General features: G+C 40.6%; 1 protein-coding gene across 3 annotated transcripts in view; it reads right to left on the minus strand.

The window, feature by feature from the left end:
* Positions 1-20,769, minus strand: part of LOC123508136 (PDF receptor-like) — a 310,821-nt gene that overhangs the window by 20,107 nt on the left and 269,945 nt on the right. For all 3 annotated transcript variants that reach the window (XM_045261651.1, XM_045261650.1, XM_045261652.1), the window contains exons 7-12: positions 16,874-16,976; positions 13,827-13,944; positions 10,950-11,019; positions 5,890-5,975; positions 5,246-5,429; positions 3,141-3,322 (exon numbers count right to left, since the gene is read on the minus strand). In XM_045261651.1, the coding sequence (XP_045117586.1) occupies positions 3,141-3,322; positions 5,246-5,429; positions 5,890-5,975; positions 10,950-11,019; positions 13,827-13,944; positions 16,874-16,976 (743 nt within the window). The remainder of the gene's footprint in view (positions 1-3,140; positions 3,323-5,245; positions 5,430-5,889; positions 5,976-10,949; positions 11,020-13,826; positions 13,945-16,873; positions 16,977-20,769) is intronic.

Below are 20,769 nucleotides of genomic sequence, written 5' to 3' on the forward strand. Positions count from 1 at the left end.
CCACCTTTTTGACTCCACACTTTGTTTACATACATACTACACTACATTGCGCACACGCACAGATAGCCCAGAGTGAACGGCCACTACTACTACTCTCGGCTGTGTTTGGAGAGGGCCTTGTTAACCATTGATCATCATCGGGAACTAAGTACCAGGGATCAATGTTGCAAGGGGTTATCAGCGTACGGCGTCCCTACAGGGAAAGTATGCTATCTCAGTGGATTGAACTGAGCTGGGGCCTGATTGACTGCTGCCTCCCTAGAAAGCGCAAGGCAAGGCTGCCGCACCACCCATTCGACATACACACTGTGCATCCACGTACACAATGCACACACAACATGACATTTACCAAGCGTTAACACTTTCCCCCACAAACACAAGTAGTCAGACGTAGATTACACATTTCCTTTTCACTCTCTACTAAAATTCCATGTGATTTTTTAATATCACATGCTTTCGCCTTTTTTCCTGCCAGCCTCGGCTGGAGGGAGGGGTGGGTGGGGAGGAGCCTTCTGCTTTGCTGTCCTGTCTCTACCACTGGTAGTTAGTAGATAGTCTCCACAAACAGCCTAGTAAGGACCTCAAGGTCTGTTGCTGTTTGTCTTCCTTTGTATTTGTATTCCTCCTCCTCCTCCTCCTCCTCCTCCTCCTCCTCCTCCTCCTCCTCCTCCTCCTCCTCCTCCCTCCTCCTCCTCCTCCTCCTCCTCCTCCTCCTCCTCCTCCTCTTCCTCTTCCTCTTCCTCTTCCTCTTCCTCCTCCTCCTCCTCCTCCTCCTCCTCCTCCTCCTCCTCCTCCTCCTCCTCCGCCTCCTCCTCCTCCTCCTTCTCCTTTTCTTGATCTTCTTCCTCCTCTTATTGCTACTATTAAACGCTTTTATGTAACTGTAGAAGGGAGAAGAATAATTTCATTTAATGGTTAATCGGAGAACAAAGACTCTCTCTCTCTCTCTCTCTCTCTCTCTCTCTCTCTCTCTCTCTCTCTCTCTCTCTCTCATTGTTATTATTAATGTTATTATTATTGTTATTTTTATTATTATTATTATTATTATTATTATTATTATTATTATTATTATTATTATTATTATTATTATTATTATTGTTATTGTTACTGGTACTACTATATATGTTTTGGTGTTTGTGGTGGGGGTGTTGATGTCAGTAGTGGTGTTGGTAGTGGTGGTGGTTATAGTAGTGTTGGTAATGCTTGTATTGTTAATAGTTGTTTTCGTCTGTAGTGTTGGTGGTATTGACGGTAGTAGTAATATTGTTATAGTTGCCGTAGTTAGTGTGGGTGGTTTTGGTAATGATAGTGGTGGTGGTGGTGGTGGTGGTGGTGGTGGTGATGGTGGTTATGGTGGTGATGTGGAATTAGTTTTTCATCGTAAAGAGCGCTACCAAGATTGTGATCAGAGAAGTAAAAAGATCCTTTGGCTGACTGTCCCTTTGTGAATGCTGATCTAAGTAGTTGAGGCAGAAGTGAGCCCGGCACACTGGGGAATCTTCTTGGAGATCATTGAAAAAGCTATACAGAGGCAGAAGATGAAGTTATAAGTCGGTAGTTTGAGATAGGGCAACGAGAGGTCTTTTGTTGGTTGGAATTAACCAGAGTGGGTTTCCCTTAAGTTGGACGGTGAATGGTAACACGAACAGGTAAAATTAATAGGAGAAGCGTGCGTGGGAGAAGAAAAGGTTGATAATGAGGGATTTTTCTATGCTAGTTTTTTTCTTTATGTATGTAGAAGGTGTTCCAGCCAAAGGTAACAAAAGTATCTATAGAAAAATGTCCTCTGAAGTGCCGGACCCCATAGAGAGTTGAAAGTGTTAATCGAAATCAGAGGATAAGATCTTGAAACCACCTTGTAGTAAAAGTTCAAGTAAAAGGAAGGTAGAAATATAGAAGCAGGTAGGGTGTTTCAGAGTTTACCAGAGAAAGGGATGGCTGATCGAGAATACTGGTTAACTTTTGCATTAGAGAGGTGAACTGAATAGTGATGAGAGGAAGACAGTCTTGCGCTGCGAGACCGCGGGAGGAGGGCAGACATGCAATTAACAAGATTGGAAGAGCAGTTGGCATGAAGTCCTGAAATGAAATGCTGTAGAAGACAGTAAGAGATGCATTGCACTGATTTGTTAGTTTTGTCAGTTAGTGTGGGTTTAGTGAGGTGGTAGAGGTTGGAGGAAAAGCTGGATTCACTTGCAGAAATAACCTAGACAACATTTGGAATTAGAAGCAATGGAAGTGGTTAATAGTGGAGGTTGAAGAGAGGGATATGGAGATGATGTCTTATGGATTAAACTGGGAAGTGAAAGTTGAAGAGAAGAAACTGATTGGGTACATTTCAAAGTTATTGAGATAAGTTTGAATTAGCAGCACCACTGTAGTTTTCCTGGTTTCTTGTCGCTTTCTTTTATTTTTGTTTGTAAGAATGTGAAATGTTCGGAAATGTTTGTCACCATGTCAGAAACAGTCGCATTTGCAGTGCCCCATTTTTCATTTATCTATTTTTTTTATTTTCTTTTTGTGAGACTAAAGCAGTTTAAATTTCGTAAGGCAATCAGAAAAATATAACCTAAAATCTTGTTTGTATTGCATGAATACCAGTCACCTGCAAGTAACTTCGTTCTGAAGGGCGTGCTTATTTAAAATTTCTAACTTCATCTTACATTTTTTTTTGTCTACACATCTTTTCATTTTCCCCTCGAAGTGCGCCTACGTTCCACATTCTCTTTCTAAACTAATCCATTTTTTCTCCATGATCTTCCCGCCCGCTCTGTTTTCCCTGTTCCTCTTTTCGCGCTACCCTTCTGCTTTATATCTGGTTTAATTGCTTATTTTTCATTTATCTTTTGTTACACGCACCGGTATGAACAACACTGCTTCCATGCATACCTTACGCTGGAAAATGTGTTCATATATCCCACTCATTCTTCTCTACCCTGTTATCCTCCTACACTGCCATATAGAGAACGATAAAGCTGCACACTCTCTTATCGCAACATTTTATTTTCACTTCTAAATCCTTTTCCTCTGTCGCAGCATTTTCCATAACGTAGTTAACTTTGCTGCTCCTTTCCTCCCCTTGTTTCCTTCCATCCCTACATCCTTATACGTAGCTGATTAAGCCTAGGGTCATCACTCACCCATGCGTGGGGCTCTGGCTGCCTCGGAGACAGGAACACAAGTGTCTAGCTCGCCCGTGGTGGTCCCTGGGCAAGTCTGTCACGGTGGTAAGGAACACTGAAGACAGGCCAGAGCCGCGACGCACTCCGGCACTGCGGTGGAGTAGGTAGTTGTCCACGTATTTCCTCACCGCTGTCCTTACCTGCAGGGGAGGAAATAGTGCAGGGTTAGTAAGAGGCGAGGACTTGAAGGTGGTGGGCGAAGTGAGCTTAGGTATTGAGGAGGTGGAAATGTGTTAGATGGATGGAGAGGAAGTGAGGTGTGGACTGTGTAGGTATAAAGGAAAGGCAGGTAGGTAGGCAAGGGGTGGCAGGTGAAACAGGTGGAAGGAGGTCGGTATGAATGCCTGGTGAGGGAGTGGAAGGGACAAGAAGCGACGATAGGGGGAACACATATAAAGAGATTAAAAGGTGCTGGTAATGTATGGCTTATGTTCTTTGTTTCTTTCAATCTCTTATAAAATAAGTGAACATGATAATGAAGGAAGCAGTAGTAGGAAAAACAATGAAAGTTTTAGTTATTTAAGTTATTTGTGTGACAGATACTGAGGAAAAAAACATGAAAATGCAGAAAAAAATATGAGAGACAAGCTAAGGAGGCAGTAGCAGGCCTATACAGAGGGCCAGGTAATTAGTTGGCTGGGAAACTCGTGGCCTTTGAGACTTCACCTGTCCTAATGGGAGAGGATCGATGTGGCTCTCATTAAGGTTTGTACTTTGATCGCGAGGAAGCAACCAAGCTACGCCTTGCCTTGAGTAGCCGCGGGGACTTGCTCCGCCGGCTCCAGAGAAAAGCAGCTTGTCCCAACGGTCAGCGAGCGAGCGAGCGAGAGAGAGAGAGAGAGAGAGAGAGAGAGAGAGAGAGAGAGAGAGAGAGAGAGAGAGAGAGAGAGAGAGAGAGAGAGAGAGAGAGAGAGAGAGAGAGAGAGAGAGAGAGAGAGAGAGAGAGATATGTACTTTCAAAATTTTTTCAGAATAATATTCAATGGAATATATCTTTTGTGTTATCTTTTTCATATATATATATATATATATATATATATATATATATATATATATATATATATATATATATATATATATATATATATATATATATATATATATATATATATATATATATATATATATATATATATATATATATATATATATATATATATATATATATATATATATATATATATATATATATATATATATATATATATATATATATATATATATATATATATATATATATATATATATATATATATATATATATATATATATATATATATATATATATATATATATATATATATATATATATATATATATATATATATATATATATATATTATATTGGTTGAGAAAATTGGTTGTGTTATTTTCAGCCAATAATATAATATATATATATATATATATATATATATATATATATATATATATATATATATATATATATATATATATATATATCATATTATTGGTTGAAAAATAACACAAACAAACAGGAAAATATAATATTCCTTTTCAATATTATTCTGAAGAAATGTTGAGAAATGCATCACACACTTGTTTCCATCTCAGTGTGTTTTGGAGTCGCAAAGATCCTTCCTAAACACGTGTGGCACTTAAGCGTGACTTTTCAACGACCAGAGGCATATGTGGAGCTCCCCTTCAGTGTGCTTTGCTTCGCTATCACATTCCATCGTCTCCATCTCGTCTTTTTCTTTCTCCACCGCTTCTTCGTTGTCAACGTTCTCGTCATTCCTTGCGCTTCATCCTCCTCGTCGTCCTTCTCTCTTGCTCTTTTCCATGAACCCAGTTCACTAGCCTTGTACGTCCTTGATGCAGTGCATCTCTTGCACTTGTCTGCTACAACTTGTTCCTTCTCAACTATCACCTACGTTTCCACTTACGGCCATAATTAGTGTCCTTTTTTTTCCCTGAACTGTTTTACTCCCACTCATTCATTCATGTATTCATTCACTTTGCTGTTCAGGAAGCACAAGAGGAGAGCAATGAAAAACCCTGCTGTCCTTTCACTCACTCGTTCACTCACTCACTTAGTCACTCACCTCGCCGTTCAAGAAGCAGTAGAGGAGGGCGATGAAGAAACCCTGGAAGGAGGTGAGGAAGTGCGTTGCGTAAGACCATAAACCGAATTCTGCCGCCGATCTGCCCAATGGCGCCACGATCATATTGAGCACGTTGGTGATGCCCAGGAGCGGCAGAAGCACGATTGCCGCCTTCACTGCCTTCCTATTTGCCCATTTCAGCCACACCCGCGACATGAAAAGAAGAAAAGGAGCCATGGCGTGAGCTAGAGGGAGAAGGAGCTATTAACACATACAGAAAGGGAGGTTTTTGTTAGTCCACTTACTCTCTCCCAGTATGAGTAAGAGGCATAGGAAGAAGCAATATGTAGTGCGTAAAGGGAAGAATATAGCAATCCATACATACTCGTAAACTTACTCTAGAGTGTGGAAAGGAGAGGAGGTTGATTTGTATAACTTTCCTCATAGCTTGAGTGAGAGGGATAGGAAGGAGCAAGTCGTAGTCGTGAGAGATATACGTGGAGTTGAGATTTATATTAATAACTCAACCTAAGAGGGAGAGCAGAGGATCTTTCGTGACTTGCTCCCAACTTCAAGTGAGACAAGACCTAATGATTGGTATTAGTGATTCATTCTTTGTGCTTTCTAAAGAGACGTACTAGTACCTGACTTGGAGGGCCTCGCTGGAGTTACTCTGTCGTAGTTTGGTCACCAGGACTCGGATGATGTTGAGCAGAAACACCATGTTCAGCTGCGGAGAGAAAATAGAATGGAGAGACTGGATCGTCACGTCCAGGCAGCGATGAGAGGAAGGCTAACATAGAGTGGCTAACACGGTGCTATCAAATTTCATAATCAAATTATCTGCTGAGATGTCACTGTTTAAAGAAAAAGGTTGCTCAAGAAACACTAAAGAAAGTATAACGGTATTACGCAAATATCACTTTCTTATCCGAGGAAAATTCAGGATAAAAATGACTATATGTAGCTGTCTGTTTGTCTGTCTGTCAGGTTGTCGATTTCTTATGTGTTTGTTGTGGTGTGTCAGACCAGCTACCTGTCTCAGTCACCAAGTAAGGCTGTGTAGGTGGGCGGTAGATGAGACTCTGAAAGTGGTAGGTTTTTATTGTCCTTGTTCTGCAATTAAATAAAAACAGATCGAGAAGATCTCTTGTGTTAACACCAAGCAATGCAGTTCCATCAAGGAAACATGGAGCGTTGACAGAAAATCTGTTGTTGTATCACCTCAAGAAACGGCTGTAAAAATAATTATTGCCGTGGGAAATGAGGCCGACACAAAGTTACAACTCTGGTGCAAGCTGAGAATACTTGCTGATTACTTTGTGGTGGCGGTTGCTGCGGCGATGACGGCTGTGCCGGTGACGGTGATAATGACAGTGCAGTGAGGAATCCAGCAAACAATTCGTAGTTAAATCGAATTTCTTCATCGGCTTTGAGGTTAATTTAATAAAGGTACATGTAAGATTCGTTGTTTGGGTCTCGTGTTGTTAACAGTCATCGGGGTTTATGTCCATTATATCATGATATGTACAGTTTTCACTGAAATACGACACAACCAAACCCATAGACACAACTTGTCTGGCTACCATATTCAGTTACCAGAATTCCAATTGTTGTATTTACCTAAATGTTCGCCGTATGCCAAAAAGTATACGAATAAACACAAATCGGTGCCTAACCTACACTTTAGTGCAATATTGGTGTCTGTTTCTCATGGATCACATTGATTCTTCAGCTTACTTCACCTAGCCAGTCCGTCAGTGAATCAGTTTACATCTGTACGAGTATGATGACAAGATGTGTGTGCTCCTTCTTCCCCACCATACCTCATGCAGCATTTGGGAAAGCTTATTGGAAGCGGTGGTGCAATTATTCTTTCTAGTCCATGTGTGTGTGTGTGTGTGTGTGTGTGTGTGTGTGTGTGTGTGTGTGTGTGTGTGTAGCAAAATGAAGCAAGTGAATTCTTTTTATTGTCAACGCACATTTTACTTCCCATATTACACGGAAATAATGTCATGTGGTTTGTTATTTTTCATTATTACTGTTATTGCTTTTGTTACTACTACTACTACTACTACTACTACTACTACTACTACTACTACTACTACTACTACTACTACTACTACTACTACTACTACTACTACTACTACTACTACTACTAAACTCTTTGTGGGATAAGACCATGACAAAAAGTGTAAGAATCTGAGTGGAAATACATATTCTGAGAGAAAAAAATTCAAGCCACTAATTAACATACGGACGAATACAAAATTAGATAAGGGAATGAATTAACAGAATTAAGTATTGCTATCCTTATCAGTGCAGTAATGTCAAGTCAAGGCCTGTGCAATACAAAATCCTAAGAAATGCACGCTTGTATTTAAGACAGTTATCTGAGCAGAGTTTTACCAAGTACATGGAAAATGCCGTGTTTGCGTGACAGTGGCAGAAATATCTATTTAATTCAACTGCCAGGTATGATATGTGCAAGAGTTTTGAAGGAGAGAGAGAGAGAGAGAGAGAGAGAGAGAGAGAGAGAGAGAGAGAGAGAGAGAGAGAGAGAGAGAGACATTTATTTATATATTTATTCTTTATTCCGATGAAATATTATGATTAAACTGATGTTAAATCCGAAGCTTATGATTGCTATTCATATCAAGTGAGTGTGATGAATGTCATTGTTTTCTTGAAGCTTCCGATTATTTCACGGTTTATTAATTATTCTGAGCCTGATTACCGACGTGACGGGCGGATCAAAGCACACGATTTAATTCTTCACTAGTCACATACGTGTTGTGTTTTACTGTAATTTGATGCGTGATTGTTTTTTTTTTTTTTTCGTAATATTGTTTTGGTACTTTTTTCTCGTAAGTTGATATATAGTGTGTTGTTTCGTAAGATGATGTTCAATGGTGTTTTGTTTGTAACTTACTGTATTTTTTGTAACATTTTTTTTGTGACTTTGTATGGTGTTGTTTTTTAATTGATGTGTAGTGCAATGTTTTTTTTTTCGTAAGGTGATCTATGGTGTCTATTTTTGTAAGGTGATGGGAAGTATTGTATTTTTTTCATATTGCTGTGTGGTATTGCGATGGTGTGGTGGTTGAGGACAGGTAGGTCTGGTGTAGAGCGTCATCATTGCTCACCTGCACTTCACAAGGAATACACGATGCTCTCATTAATTACTAACGTGTCTGGTAGCCTTCATCTTAGCTCTGACGCAGGGAGCGAGGCGGCTGAAGCAGATGAAACTGGGTTGTGGTTGCCTATGAGACGATACATGGTGTTTTACTTTCGAGTTCTAAGTTCGTTCAGTTGACAATATATAGGTTTGCTTAATACACGAACTGCCACATGAAGGCCCAACAACTTCTCTTTTATCTAGTTAGGATGAAGTTACGGGTGGTAAATACCTTGTGTTAAAGATTTAAGTTATGAGATCATTGAGTTTCTTTGGGCAGTAAGCTGGATTGAGCTTGTATGTTAGACGAAACCTCATTTGAAAGTGAACTATAAGTTTCAGGAGTTTTTAGCAACAATACACAATGCTAAAAACAATGTAAGGGAGCTTTAGTCACATCTACAAACAAGAAAGGGATAAAAAAGAGAATAGATAGAGAAGTAAACAATACTCAGAGAGGTTAGTGATTAAGAAAAGATGCGCCAAATAACAGAGAAAGAATTGTGAAGAGGGAGATTTGATGTCATTGTTTTGGGTTGTAAGTATTTTGAGGGTGTAGGAAGTAAGCTGGGATGAAGTTACTCGTTATTAATTCGTGTTATGAATCCATGTATATCAGGTGCTTTGAGAGATGGCACTGCACTCTTACGTATAATTACATACAAAATAAACCATATGGCGTTTTTTTTATAGGATTATTATTGATTGAGAACAATGTGGCAGAAAGAAAAGTTGGGGATCTATACGCATTTTTTTTCCAGTATTTTCTGTGTCGTTCCGTTTGATATATTCATTTCATAGCTTCCTTCATATTTTTTTCTATTTTTATCTCCAATTTTTCAGCTGCCCTATTGTTACGTTCAATTTGATATTTATTTTGTTCAGCCAGCCAGTGATCTTGTGTGTATGTGTCTGTTTCTTTTGCACTCGTTGGTTTTGCTTTAGTTTCCTTTCGTTTTTCTCACAAGTTACACTTTTCTGTTTTCATGGATGCGTCTTTTTCATCAAACCCACTTCCTTTCAATTCTATCTTTATTTCCACCTTCCTTTCGTCTCGTCTCCTTTTTCAGCTTTTCCAATAAAACTCCTTCTCCTACTTCCTTCATCTGTCGCTCAATATTTTTTAAAAGTTTTTGTTTTGCTTTTGTCCCTTCACTTAGCTGTGTGTGTGTATGTGTGTGTGTGTGTGTGTGTGTGTGTGTGTGTGTGTGTGTGTGTGTGTGTGTGTGTGTGTGTGTGTGTGTGTGTGTGTGTGTTTGAGACAGTCAGTTAGTTACAGTGTTTTCCTGTTTGTTTGTCAATCGTCTTTTCTGCTTCTTTTTGTCTGTATGTCGGACCTCATCTCTCTCCCGGCGAACACACACACACACACACACACACACACACACACACACACACACACACACACACACACACACACACACACACACACACACACACACACACACACACACACAGCGTAGTGTAGTGGTTAGCACGCTCGACTCACAATCGAGATGGCCGGGTTCGAGTCCTGGAAGCGGCGAGGCAAATGGGCAAGCCTCCTAATGTGTGGCCCCTGTTCATCTAGCAGTCAATAGGTACGGGATGTAACTCGAGGGGTTGTGGCCTCGCTTTCCCAGTGTGTGTTGAGTGTGATGTGGTCTCAGTCCTACCCGAAGATTGGTCTATGAGCTCTGAGCTCGCTCCGTAATGGGGAAGACTGGCTGGGTGACCAGTAGGCGACCGAGGTGAATTACGCACACACACACACACACACACACACACACACACACACACACACACACTCTCTCTCTCTCTCTCTCTCTCTCTCTCTCTCTCTCTCTCTCTCTCTCTCTCTCTCTCTCTCTCGTGTCACATTAGATACTCATTATCAACCAACGTTTCATCATCAGGTAAAAATATAATGTGTAAAATGATGTAAAACAAGTTTTCTAAATTAATAACAATTCGGTACTTGCCTGAAGACGAAACAGGAGAGAGAGAGAGAGAGAGAGAGAGAGAGAGAGAGAGAGAGAGAGAGAGAGAGAGAGAGAGAGAGAATATTATGGTAAGAAGAAAAGGAAAAGGTGAATAGGAAGTCAGAGGAAAAGAAAATACAGTAATAGAAATGAAATAGTGTTATTAATGACCGTTGTAAGGAAGATATAGAGTTAAAGTGATAACAACAGGTCAATATTAAGGGTGTGTTATTGTGTTGCCGGCGATGGATGAGCCAAGAAGGTGCGGATAATGTAGTGGAAATAATAGATTGGTTAGACTGGGAGGTGAAGGTTGCGTGGTGCTGGTGGCGGTGGTGGTGGTAGCGGTGGTGGTGGTGGTGGAGGAAGTACGCAGGATAATGAAAAGGAACGCCTGTTATGATGTGCCCTGTTGAAAGCTTTTTTACTCCTTTTCTCCTGAATATGGATGAGTGAGAGAGTGAGTGAGACCATTTACACACACACACACACACACACACACACACACACACACACACACACACACACACACACACACACACACACACACACACACACTTACCGATATGACGGAGAATCGCGGACCCTCCAAAATCCAGAAGTAAGAAGTAAAGTTGTATCCCCACCAACACCTGTAGAGAAACACACTTGTCACATTTGTCTGTACACGCTTGTCTCGTTAATGATGAGCAAACTTACTTCCCCCGTAAATGGACGAGCCTTGTCACTCTCAATGTTTTATTACCATCCACGCGAATAATTCAAAGCATCAAGGTTAAAAACTGGATAGAATTATGTCCTGGTTAAGATTTGTATATATTTTTTATCCTGTGACCGTAATATCTGTTATCATGAATACTGTGAAGAAAAATGCCTCACGTATTCATATATGCAGTGAAAATGGTGTTCACTTCTGAAAATATGAATTACTTTCCCGGCCATGTTGCAATCTGAGTCCGAGTATTGTGTTGGACTTACTCTCTCTGCTTGTTCACAGATACGTGAGAATAGTCGCGGCACTCGTGCACCACAGTAAGGAAAGGAAATGAAAAGGAAACCGTTATAAAAGAGAAGAATAATTATAGTCCTCACAACATGTACTATAGATGATACATGAGGAGGAGGGAGCATAACGATGATTGCTTTGATTGGACTCCTCATAACATTTAATGAATAATAGAAACAAAATGAAAATATACGAAAAAAAATGAAGATAACTAATAGTCACTTCCTATTACAAAAATGTAACTAATTAGAGAAAATAAATAATAATGGGTGAGGAACACCACGATTAGAGAAAGGAAACAATAATGCATGAGGAACATCTCTAGACAAGGCAACATATAAATAATCTGAAGGAAAGGATACATAATATAGCTAATTCTTGGCTTGCACGATATAAAAGAACTTGCAGGTATCGGGTAAATAGAAATCATGTTAGAAAAATGAAAAGAAAACAAGGGTATTTGATCTGTTAACTTGCTGCTTATGTATATAAGAAGCGAAAAATACTAATCCCTACAGTCTAACCTTTTCTTTATTAATCATAAAAGCTAAAACAATAGAAATACACAGACACACACACACACACACACACACACACACACACACACACACACACACACACACACACACACACACACACACACACACAGAGTGAAAAACTTAACCTTAATATTATTTATTTTATACGTAGTGAGAATGAATGGTCGTGTTGGATAATGCCATATTGGAAAATTTGAGTAAATTCAATCAGATTTATTGTATTTCATATCATGCTAAACCAAATTCGTGTGAAAAAGAAGAAAAGAAGAAAAGTGCGTAAGCCAAGAGTCACTTATACTTGGGAATGAATGAAGTTAATAATAGAAATCTTGTTAGACACTGTGACAACTAATGTAATATGGTGCTGATTTCTCAAAATGAATGCAAATTATAGTAATGTTAAAATGAAAGGCAAAAGTTATATAGATAAGGTATAGTTTAAATTAAAACTAACCCTTTCACAGCTATCTGGCACATTTCTCCTTGATCACTAGCGTGGGATCGGGCAGACGTCCATGCGTAGGTTCGAATCTCACTACATACCGCTTAGAAGATATGTCATTTGTCGAGCGGTTTAAAGTTACCTACATGTCACCATGATACCCAAGTTCTAGGTGGTTACACTAAAGATGCGCTTGGGTGGTGATATGGGCCCTAGTATGGGTACCACTTTAAATAAAATTGCCTACGCCACTAATGGACGGAAGCTTAACAGCGCTTCCTACATATACTCTTCAAGTATGCCTACAGGCGCTTTAGGCCATAACATAAAAAAAAAGAACTCCAAGACACTAAACGGACTAGAACTCTCAAAATATATTCTTATAATTGGTTTTTCTTAGTACTCTGCATGGCTTGTCGCTTATCGCAATCCTCTTCGTTTGCTTATTAGCACATTTCTATACTGGGTTGTTGTTTCCTCTGTCATCTGCCACGTTTGTTTCTATCCCCTTCTCTCTCATGTCAGTTTGTATGTAATCTTTTCTCCAACCTCGGGTCTTCCTCTCCTCCTCCCTACTTGCATTTCCATATTCAGAACTCTCTTCTCATCTCTTGTGCCATTCCTTTTCATTACGTGCCCTTACCGTCCAAGTCCCATTCTGTTTCTCCTTCGAAATCTTTCTCACATTCACTGTTTCCTTGATTAATGTATTACTGATTCTGTTCTCCCTCTTCACTCCACACATCCAACTTCCTCATTTCTGCTACTTCCATTTTCTTCTCATTTTCTTTGTTTCCAGGTAATACTTGTGGTCAATACGTTACGTCAATACGTCTCTCCACAGTTTTTTTTTGTAATTTATACCATGTGGGCTTTTCACGGGAATTTATAGGCTAAATGGGGTACTTTTTGGGGTGCTTCCTATCTCAAAGCCCAGCCGCAAGGAAACCGCTGCCGCGAGTGAGGAAGCCCAACCTATACTCGGAAAACCTTTCATTTTAGTTTCCCAGGCATTATCCTGTCACACAGTACCTTTATATATCCGTCTACTCCATCCCGTTTGGATCCTTCTTGTTACTTCCTTGTGTTCATTGCATCTACTGATATGGTACATACCACACACTTGAAGGCATCCATTCTGTTTAGCTTCACTTCATCCAACCGGTCCAACCGGACGCCTTCACCTCTATTCTGCTCCTCCTCTATGCACTTTATACATTATACATATATACTTATCTTCATTCCTACACTCTCCAATGCTAACCTCTCCTTATCCAGTATTTTTCCATCTGTTTCTTTGACTTATTGTTGGTTATCGTATTAGAAGGGTTTTAATAAGACCAAACTAAAAATTAAGAAAAGAATGAAAAGAAAAACTGGCTAGGATTTGAAGCTGAGATGTGCTTGGTAATAGGAGTTAAGCTGTAAAAATACACATGCATGAAACCTGACCTTGAACTCCCGTAGTGCATGGCAGTGGCCGTGGCCCAGGCGGCGGTCATGAGCACGGGAACGCCCCACCCCACTGCATGGTACACGCTGTAGTAAAACTTGTGCTGGAACACCGTCACTGCGGGAGGAGAGGAGAAAGTGCAGGAGGGAGGAACATTTGCAGTAAGAGTACACGAGGGAGGAGGAAATATGATTAGAAAGTGGAGGAGGAGGAAAAGGAGGAGTGAGGAGAACAGAATAGAGGAAAAGGAATATGCAGAGTTAAAAGTACTCGAGGAAAGAAGATTAAAAAGGAATATATAAGGAGCAAGAGAAAGAACAGAAAGTACAAGAAGGAATAAAGAGGGTAGAGAGTGCGGGAGGGAAGAGGAAGTGAAGAAAAGCGTATAGGATTCAGGTTTTAAGGTAGTAGACCAGGTAACGGTAAGAGTGGTCTTTAGTAATTCTAGTCGTGTGTGTAAGTAAGGATGTCAAGATGTGGTGCCGGTAGAGAGATAAAAGGGAAGGGAAAGTGGCGGTGTGTTGGTGAGTGGAAACAATTATTATCTATCTTGAGTACGCTTTTAGGAGGAGAGAGTGGCATGGAGTGAAATGTAGTTGGGTAAGTAATGAGTGGAAGAAGTGTAGGAATTAATCTTGCACTATAATCCCTTGAACAAAGAACGCCGCCTGTTGTATTCTCTGTGACAATGAGTCGTGGAGTGTTACCCAGAACTCGCTGGAAAGACGCGTAAGCTGTCTGGTAATTTTCCAAACAGATAGAAAAGGAGAGGCATATGAAATGAATAGGGGAAAGGTAGAAAAAAACGTGGACGGAAGACAAAAAGAGAAAGCCCATGTAGGTTGGTGAATATAAACCTTTCGACGGATGGAATAGATGCATCTCTCTAGATTAGCAGAATCAAAGGAGGTAGAATATAAAGTTTCATGGTGGCTGAGTGTGTGGTGTGGTGGAGGTGGGGAGGGGAGGAACATCAAAGTGAATATATAATGTATACTAGTTAGCAGTGGCTTGTGGAGTGGGGATAGATGAGCTGCTCTGGGAATGTGGAAGTGGAAGAGTGGACCTTTTGAGAAAGAGAGCTGCATCAGAGTAATCCAGGCCACGGTCACTCGCCACGGAAATAGGAAACAGCGGACAGACCTCCTCACCTGGAAAATTAATTGCTGGTCCCAGAGACAAGGCTAGTACGGAATATTGCAGGTTTTGTTTTGTCATGTGCAAAACACTCCGCAAAATTATGCTTTATGTTAGTCTATAGGGAAGCATGCTGGGCTATTCAATGCTCTCTGGCTGATTTTGTATTTTTCTTACCCCTGTTGTGCATCAGCTTCTTTCCAGGCAGATGTTTTATTGATCTTGTCTTTAATTCTTTCTGCGTAGTCATTATTTGTATTCTGCGTAAAGCCGCGTCAAAAATACAGCACTGTCTACTTTTTATTTATGCATTCGCTTTATGCTAACGTGTAGCTGTGTTTAATTACTTTTCGCTTTTGGGTATGCCAAGAATTTTGCTCTGGTATCTTTTAACGTATGCAACATTTCCAACATATTTACATGTTTCGCTTTAAAAATTGACGAATACTTTATTTCCCCCATTGATAATACTGTTATTTTTTTTACAGTTCTCAAAACATCCAAATATTTTATGTTGCGCGTGAATTGTCTACTTTTATCCCCGGTGTTCATGTGAAAACCATGGTAAATTTTAGTGTATATTTTTCATAATCTTTTTTTGTGACGGTAATGATCAGTATGTATATTCCTGAGGGTGTAATGTAAGTAACAGATATTTGCTCTATTATATAATATATCATACAATTACTAGAGTTTTTTTCTTACAAGGGTGGCTCTTGTCTAAGCAACCAAAATAATAAAAGAAGAAAAGCCCTCTGAGATACCAGTTCCAAAAGACAAGGATCAAATCTATTTTCCAGAATTAGAGAACAAGTACATAAGTTCGTGATAAATTTCGTATTACGGTGCAAAATCGTGACATCTTACATCGTTGGTTAAGCTCACCCACACTTTTGTCGTAAAAGTGGAGACACGAATAGGATTTTGTAAAGCAGATCAGGAAGGAAACAACTATCATACAGTGAAATAGTTAGGATGCATTCTCACATATACCTGTAAATTTCCAGCACAGGTAGCACACACACACACACACACACACACACACACGCACACGCACACGCACACACACACACGGCCTGGTAACTCAGTGGTTAGAGCGCTGGCTTCACAAGCCAGATGACCGGGGTTCGATTCCCCGGCCGGGTGTAGATATTTGGGTGTGTCTCCTTTCACGTGTAGCCCCTGTTCACCTAGCAGTGAGTAGGTACGGGATGTAAATCGAGGAGTTGTGACCTTGTTGTCCCGGTGTGTGGTGTGTGCCTGGTCTCAGACCTATCCGAAGATCGGAAACAATGAGCTCTGAGCTCGTTCCGTAGGGTAACGTCTGGCTGTCTCGTCGGAGACTGCAGCAGATCAAACAGTGAAAAATTACACATACACACACACACACACACACACACACACACACACATACCGCGTAGTGTAGTGGTTAGCACGCTCGACTCACAGTCGAGAGGGCCGGGTTCGATTCCCGGTAAGCGGCGAGGCAAATGGGCAAACCTCTTAATGTGTAGCCCCTGTTCACCTAGCAGTAAATAGGTAGGGGATGTAACTCGAGGGATTGTGGCCTCGCTTTCCTGGTGTGTGTTGTGTGTGATGTGGTCTCAGTCCTATCCGAAGATCGGTCTATGAGCTCTGAGCTCGTTCCGTAATGGGGAAGACTGGCTGGGTGACCAGTAGACGACCGAGGTGAATTACACACACACATCATTGTAATGCAGATAGGACACGAACACTGTATATCTTTTTTAGTACACTTAAGATAGGGAACACCCGTAATTTTGTGACGGAAGCTAAACACACACACACACACACACACACACACACACACACACACACACACACACACACACACACACACACACACACACACACACACACACACACACACACACACACACACACACACCTGTAATCTTGTTGTGGAGGTAGAGTCCCTCGATGAACATCCACATAAACATTGCGGTGCGGGCGTACTCCAGCAGCACATAGGAGGCCTCGCAGAGCATGGGCTGGAGAGGGGAGAACAGACACGTGCGTTAGGAAACAGGCTATACACACACACACACACACACACACACACACACACACACACACACACACACACACACACACACACACACACACACACACACACACACACACACACACACACACACACACACACACACACACACACACACACACACACACACACACACACACACACACACACACACACACACACACACACACACACACACACACACACACACACACACACACACACACACACACACACACACACACACACACACACACACACACACACACACACACACACACACACACACACACACACACACACAGAGGTTTACAGGTTTTTGTCACCTCATGTTTATAGCAGCTAGCATAATTCCAGTAACTAAAATGACCCAACAATTTCCCCATACGCTAAACACATTAGTTACAAGTACAGCATGAAACAACACACACACACACACACACACACACACACACACACACACACACACACACACACACACACACACACACACAGTAATATTAGCAGACCTTCGAATCCATTTGCTTATTAAGATATAAAAATTATCGTGGTTTGTCACTTTTTCATTGTTCTTGGTATGTACTAAGAGTATACGTGAGTTTAAAAAGAGGCACGCACATTCTCTCTCTCTCTCTCTCTCTCTCTCTCTCTCTCTCTCTCTCTCTCTCTCTCTCTCTCTCTCTCTCCTATTTACCAACAAAGTATTCACAATGACAAGGGAAGTTTGTTGTACTGTGACGTACTTAATGACTTAAAACATTATTCTTGAGCCTGATTAAAAGTTTATGTAATGGTTAAAAAAAAGTGCAATTTGGGAGACTTTATATATTTTTTCTCCACCGAGCAAAGATTTTTAAGTAGTCATTTAAATCTTCTTACCTAGTCGGGTATTTATAAAGGGGTGATGTCTACAATGCTGTGGCCAGGCACGTGTTTCCCCTCCCTTTCCTCACCCCACAACCTTCCAATCTTCTTCTTTCTCTTCTTTCTCTTTCTTTTCTCCCTCTTTCCTATCTCTATTTTTCTCTCTATTCTCAGATCTCTCTATATTTATCTTTCATATCGTTCTTTAGAATTCTTGGATTTGCTTTTCCTCCTCCTCTTTTTAATTTTCCTGCTTCTCTTCTTCGCCATCTTCCTGTCCCTCTATCTTGTCTTTCTTATCTCTCTTCCTATTTTTCTATTTTTCAGATCCGCGTATACGTTTATCCTTCACCATCACAGCTCCTGGACTCTCTCTCTCTCTCTCTCTCTCTCTCTCTCTCTCTCTGCGTCATCCTTCCTTATGCGTAGCGAACTTGGCCAGTGATAGGGTGATTTATAAAAGAAACATGTTAGATGCTGCCTTCCCCTTTTTCTATGAGCTCTGTGATGGGTGATTTAGTTAATACCGCATTGCTATAACACTTGGAATTTCGTTTCAGTGCGTCATGGCAAGGCTTGGTTTTATCTGGGGGACGTAAGGATGTCGTGAAAGTTTCCATGCCCATCTAGAACGTATAGTTTTGAAAATCTGGCTGGTAAATATCCGAAAGGTGTGCTCAATACTGTGGATGTGAAGCTTGTAATGTCGGTGATGTAAATTTGATTTTTTTTTTAATATTTACCACTGTCATGTATTGTTTTTTTGTATGTTAAATTGCTCTTGTTTGTTGCCTTCTTTTACTTTCCATCTTTTCTTCAAGTCACTCTTCTTTACTTTTTTTTTTTTATTAATATGATTTGATTTTCGTATATCACATTGTCTCCAATTTGTGGTAATTTTCTTATTTTGCTATTCCTCTTCTACTTTTTTCTGTCTATATTATTTTATCACAAAGATCTTTTTTATCGTCCTTTTTACCTTAAAAACTTTATTGATATATCACCCGAGTTGTGGAATTTTTCTTTTTGTTTTTACCTTTACCTTGCTCTATTTATTCATAACCACTGACCGTGGCGGGCAGCTGGTCAAGGATATCATGTTTCGTTTCCAGGTAGAATCAAAGCACCGTAAGGGAAGCAGCTGGGGAAATATTAACTCAGCGAAGATTCAGGTCTCGCCACCAGAGGGACGAGACAAGAGGTCACTATAAGATCAATTTAAAATTCTAATTTAAGAAAAAAACCTGCTTGTATTTTCTATGCTTTACTCGGCCCAAGTTCTGTATGCGGTACTCGGCCCAGGTTTTCTCTGCTGTACTCAGATTTTCTTCGCGGTACTCGGCTTCTCTATGCGGAACTCGGTTCAGGGTCTCTATGCGGTACTCATTTCCTCTATGCCAGGGATTCTCAACCTTTTTATCGATAAAAACCACCTGAGTTATAAGACCATCTATCCGAACCTCCAGTATTATCACATGGAACATGGAACTCAATATGCAATGGTACTGCTAAGGATTTTATTAGATCAGCAATCTAAGTACCCCTGGAAGTCTTATGAACCCCATGGGGTTTCGCGCTGTTAGGATGGCCACTGTCCATGAGCTAACATCATTAGGTCTCTATGACGCTGAAGACGTATATGCAGAACGGTTTGGTTGGCAATAGACAATCTCATTATCAGACTCTGATTTCTAAGTTATGAAAATAAACTCATTAACGGGGCTTCATATGTTCATGGTCTCTTGTAGTCTACTTACTAACCTAGAAGGAAGGAAAAATACTAACTTCGAGTTATCACTTGAGGAAGAAGTATTTTTGTCCCAGGAATAGAGCTAGATGGTATATAAAAAACCCCACAATGCATAGTTATAACCTAACTCTACTGTTGTAGCGTTTTTTTCTTTTAGACATGTTTGAAAATACTTTACCTATCTTGATATCTCCTTATGTGACAGAAGAATATCCAAAAATATACGATATGCAGTTGACCATCTTTTCTGTGAAATATTACGATATCTGTTGAATCTGGCAACTTCAACGGGAGTTTGGGTCCTCTCCTAGTGTTTCCTTATATTTGAAACATTGATATTTACACGTCATTGTGATCAGGGAAATAAAGGAAACTAAGTTTGCTTTTTTTCTAAGAGCATGAAATAGAAAAAAATATGTCTACAGGTGGCAGTTTATGTATAAGACAAGCAAACCTGTGTGCACTCATCCACTCTATCCAGAAGCTTAACTAATTTTCAAAAGTTCCCCAATAGTTACACAACTACCATTGGTCTACTGTTTCTATCCAGTTATCTACAAACACGTACACATTCACGGCAGCAACATGCAAAGTACACTAAATACTCCGGAGCAAAGCTGCCTCACCTTGTTTCATTAATCAGCTAACTCTTGCACACTTTCAGACCAAAGCTATTTTTCATTTACCATCGACGATTTTATATTCGAATCAAAATTTAAACGACGATTGAGAACTTTCGGCCTAAAGTTGTTGAGGGCCGTGACGGCCTTGGGCGCCGCACGGGGGAAGGAGGTGGCTGTCGGGTCCGGCCTGGGGCCCAAGGCAGGAACTGGCTGCAGGTCCTTCTTTTCCTTGGTGGCCTCAAGCTTCACTACTAGTCGTCCACTTGCAGCGCCTCACACTAGGCAAGGGTCGCCATAAGCAAGAGATCAATGTCTACCACTCACCAGATGGTGCCGTGAGGGGCCCTAAAGGGGTGATAAGGGCTCCTTGCATAGTCTGGTGGTGAGTGGTGTGTACGGGTCCCCTGCTTATAATGACACCGGGCTGAACAACTCGCCATGAACGAGGGCACGCTGTGCGCCATGAGCCAGGCACTGACAGTACCAGTGGTCCTTTACGTTAGGTTAGGTTAGGTTAGGTTAGG

This window comes from Portunus trituberculatus, chromosome 24 (assembly GCF_017591435.1).
Source record: "Portunus trituberculatus isolate SZX2019 chromosome 24, ASM1759143v1, whole genome shotgun sequence".
In the NCBI taxonomy this organism is placed as follows: domain Eukaryota; kingdom Metazoa; phylum Arthropoda; class Malacostraca; order Decapoda; family Portunidae; genus Portunus; species Portunus trituberculatus.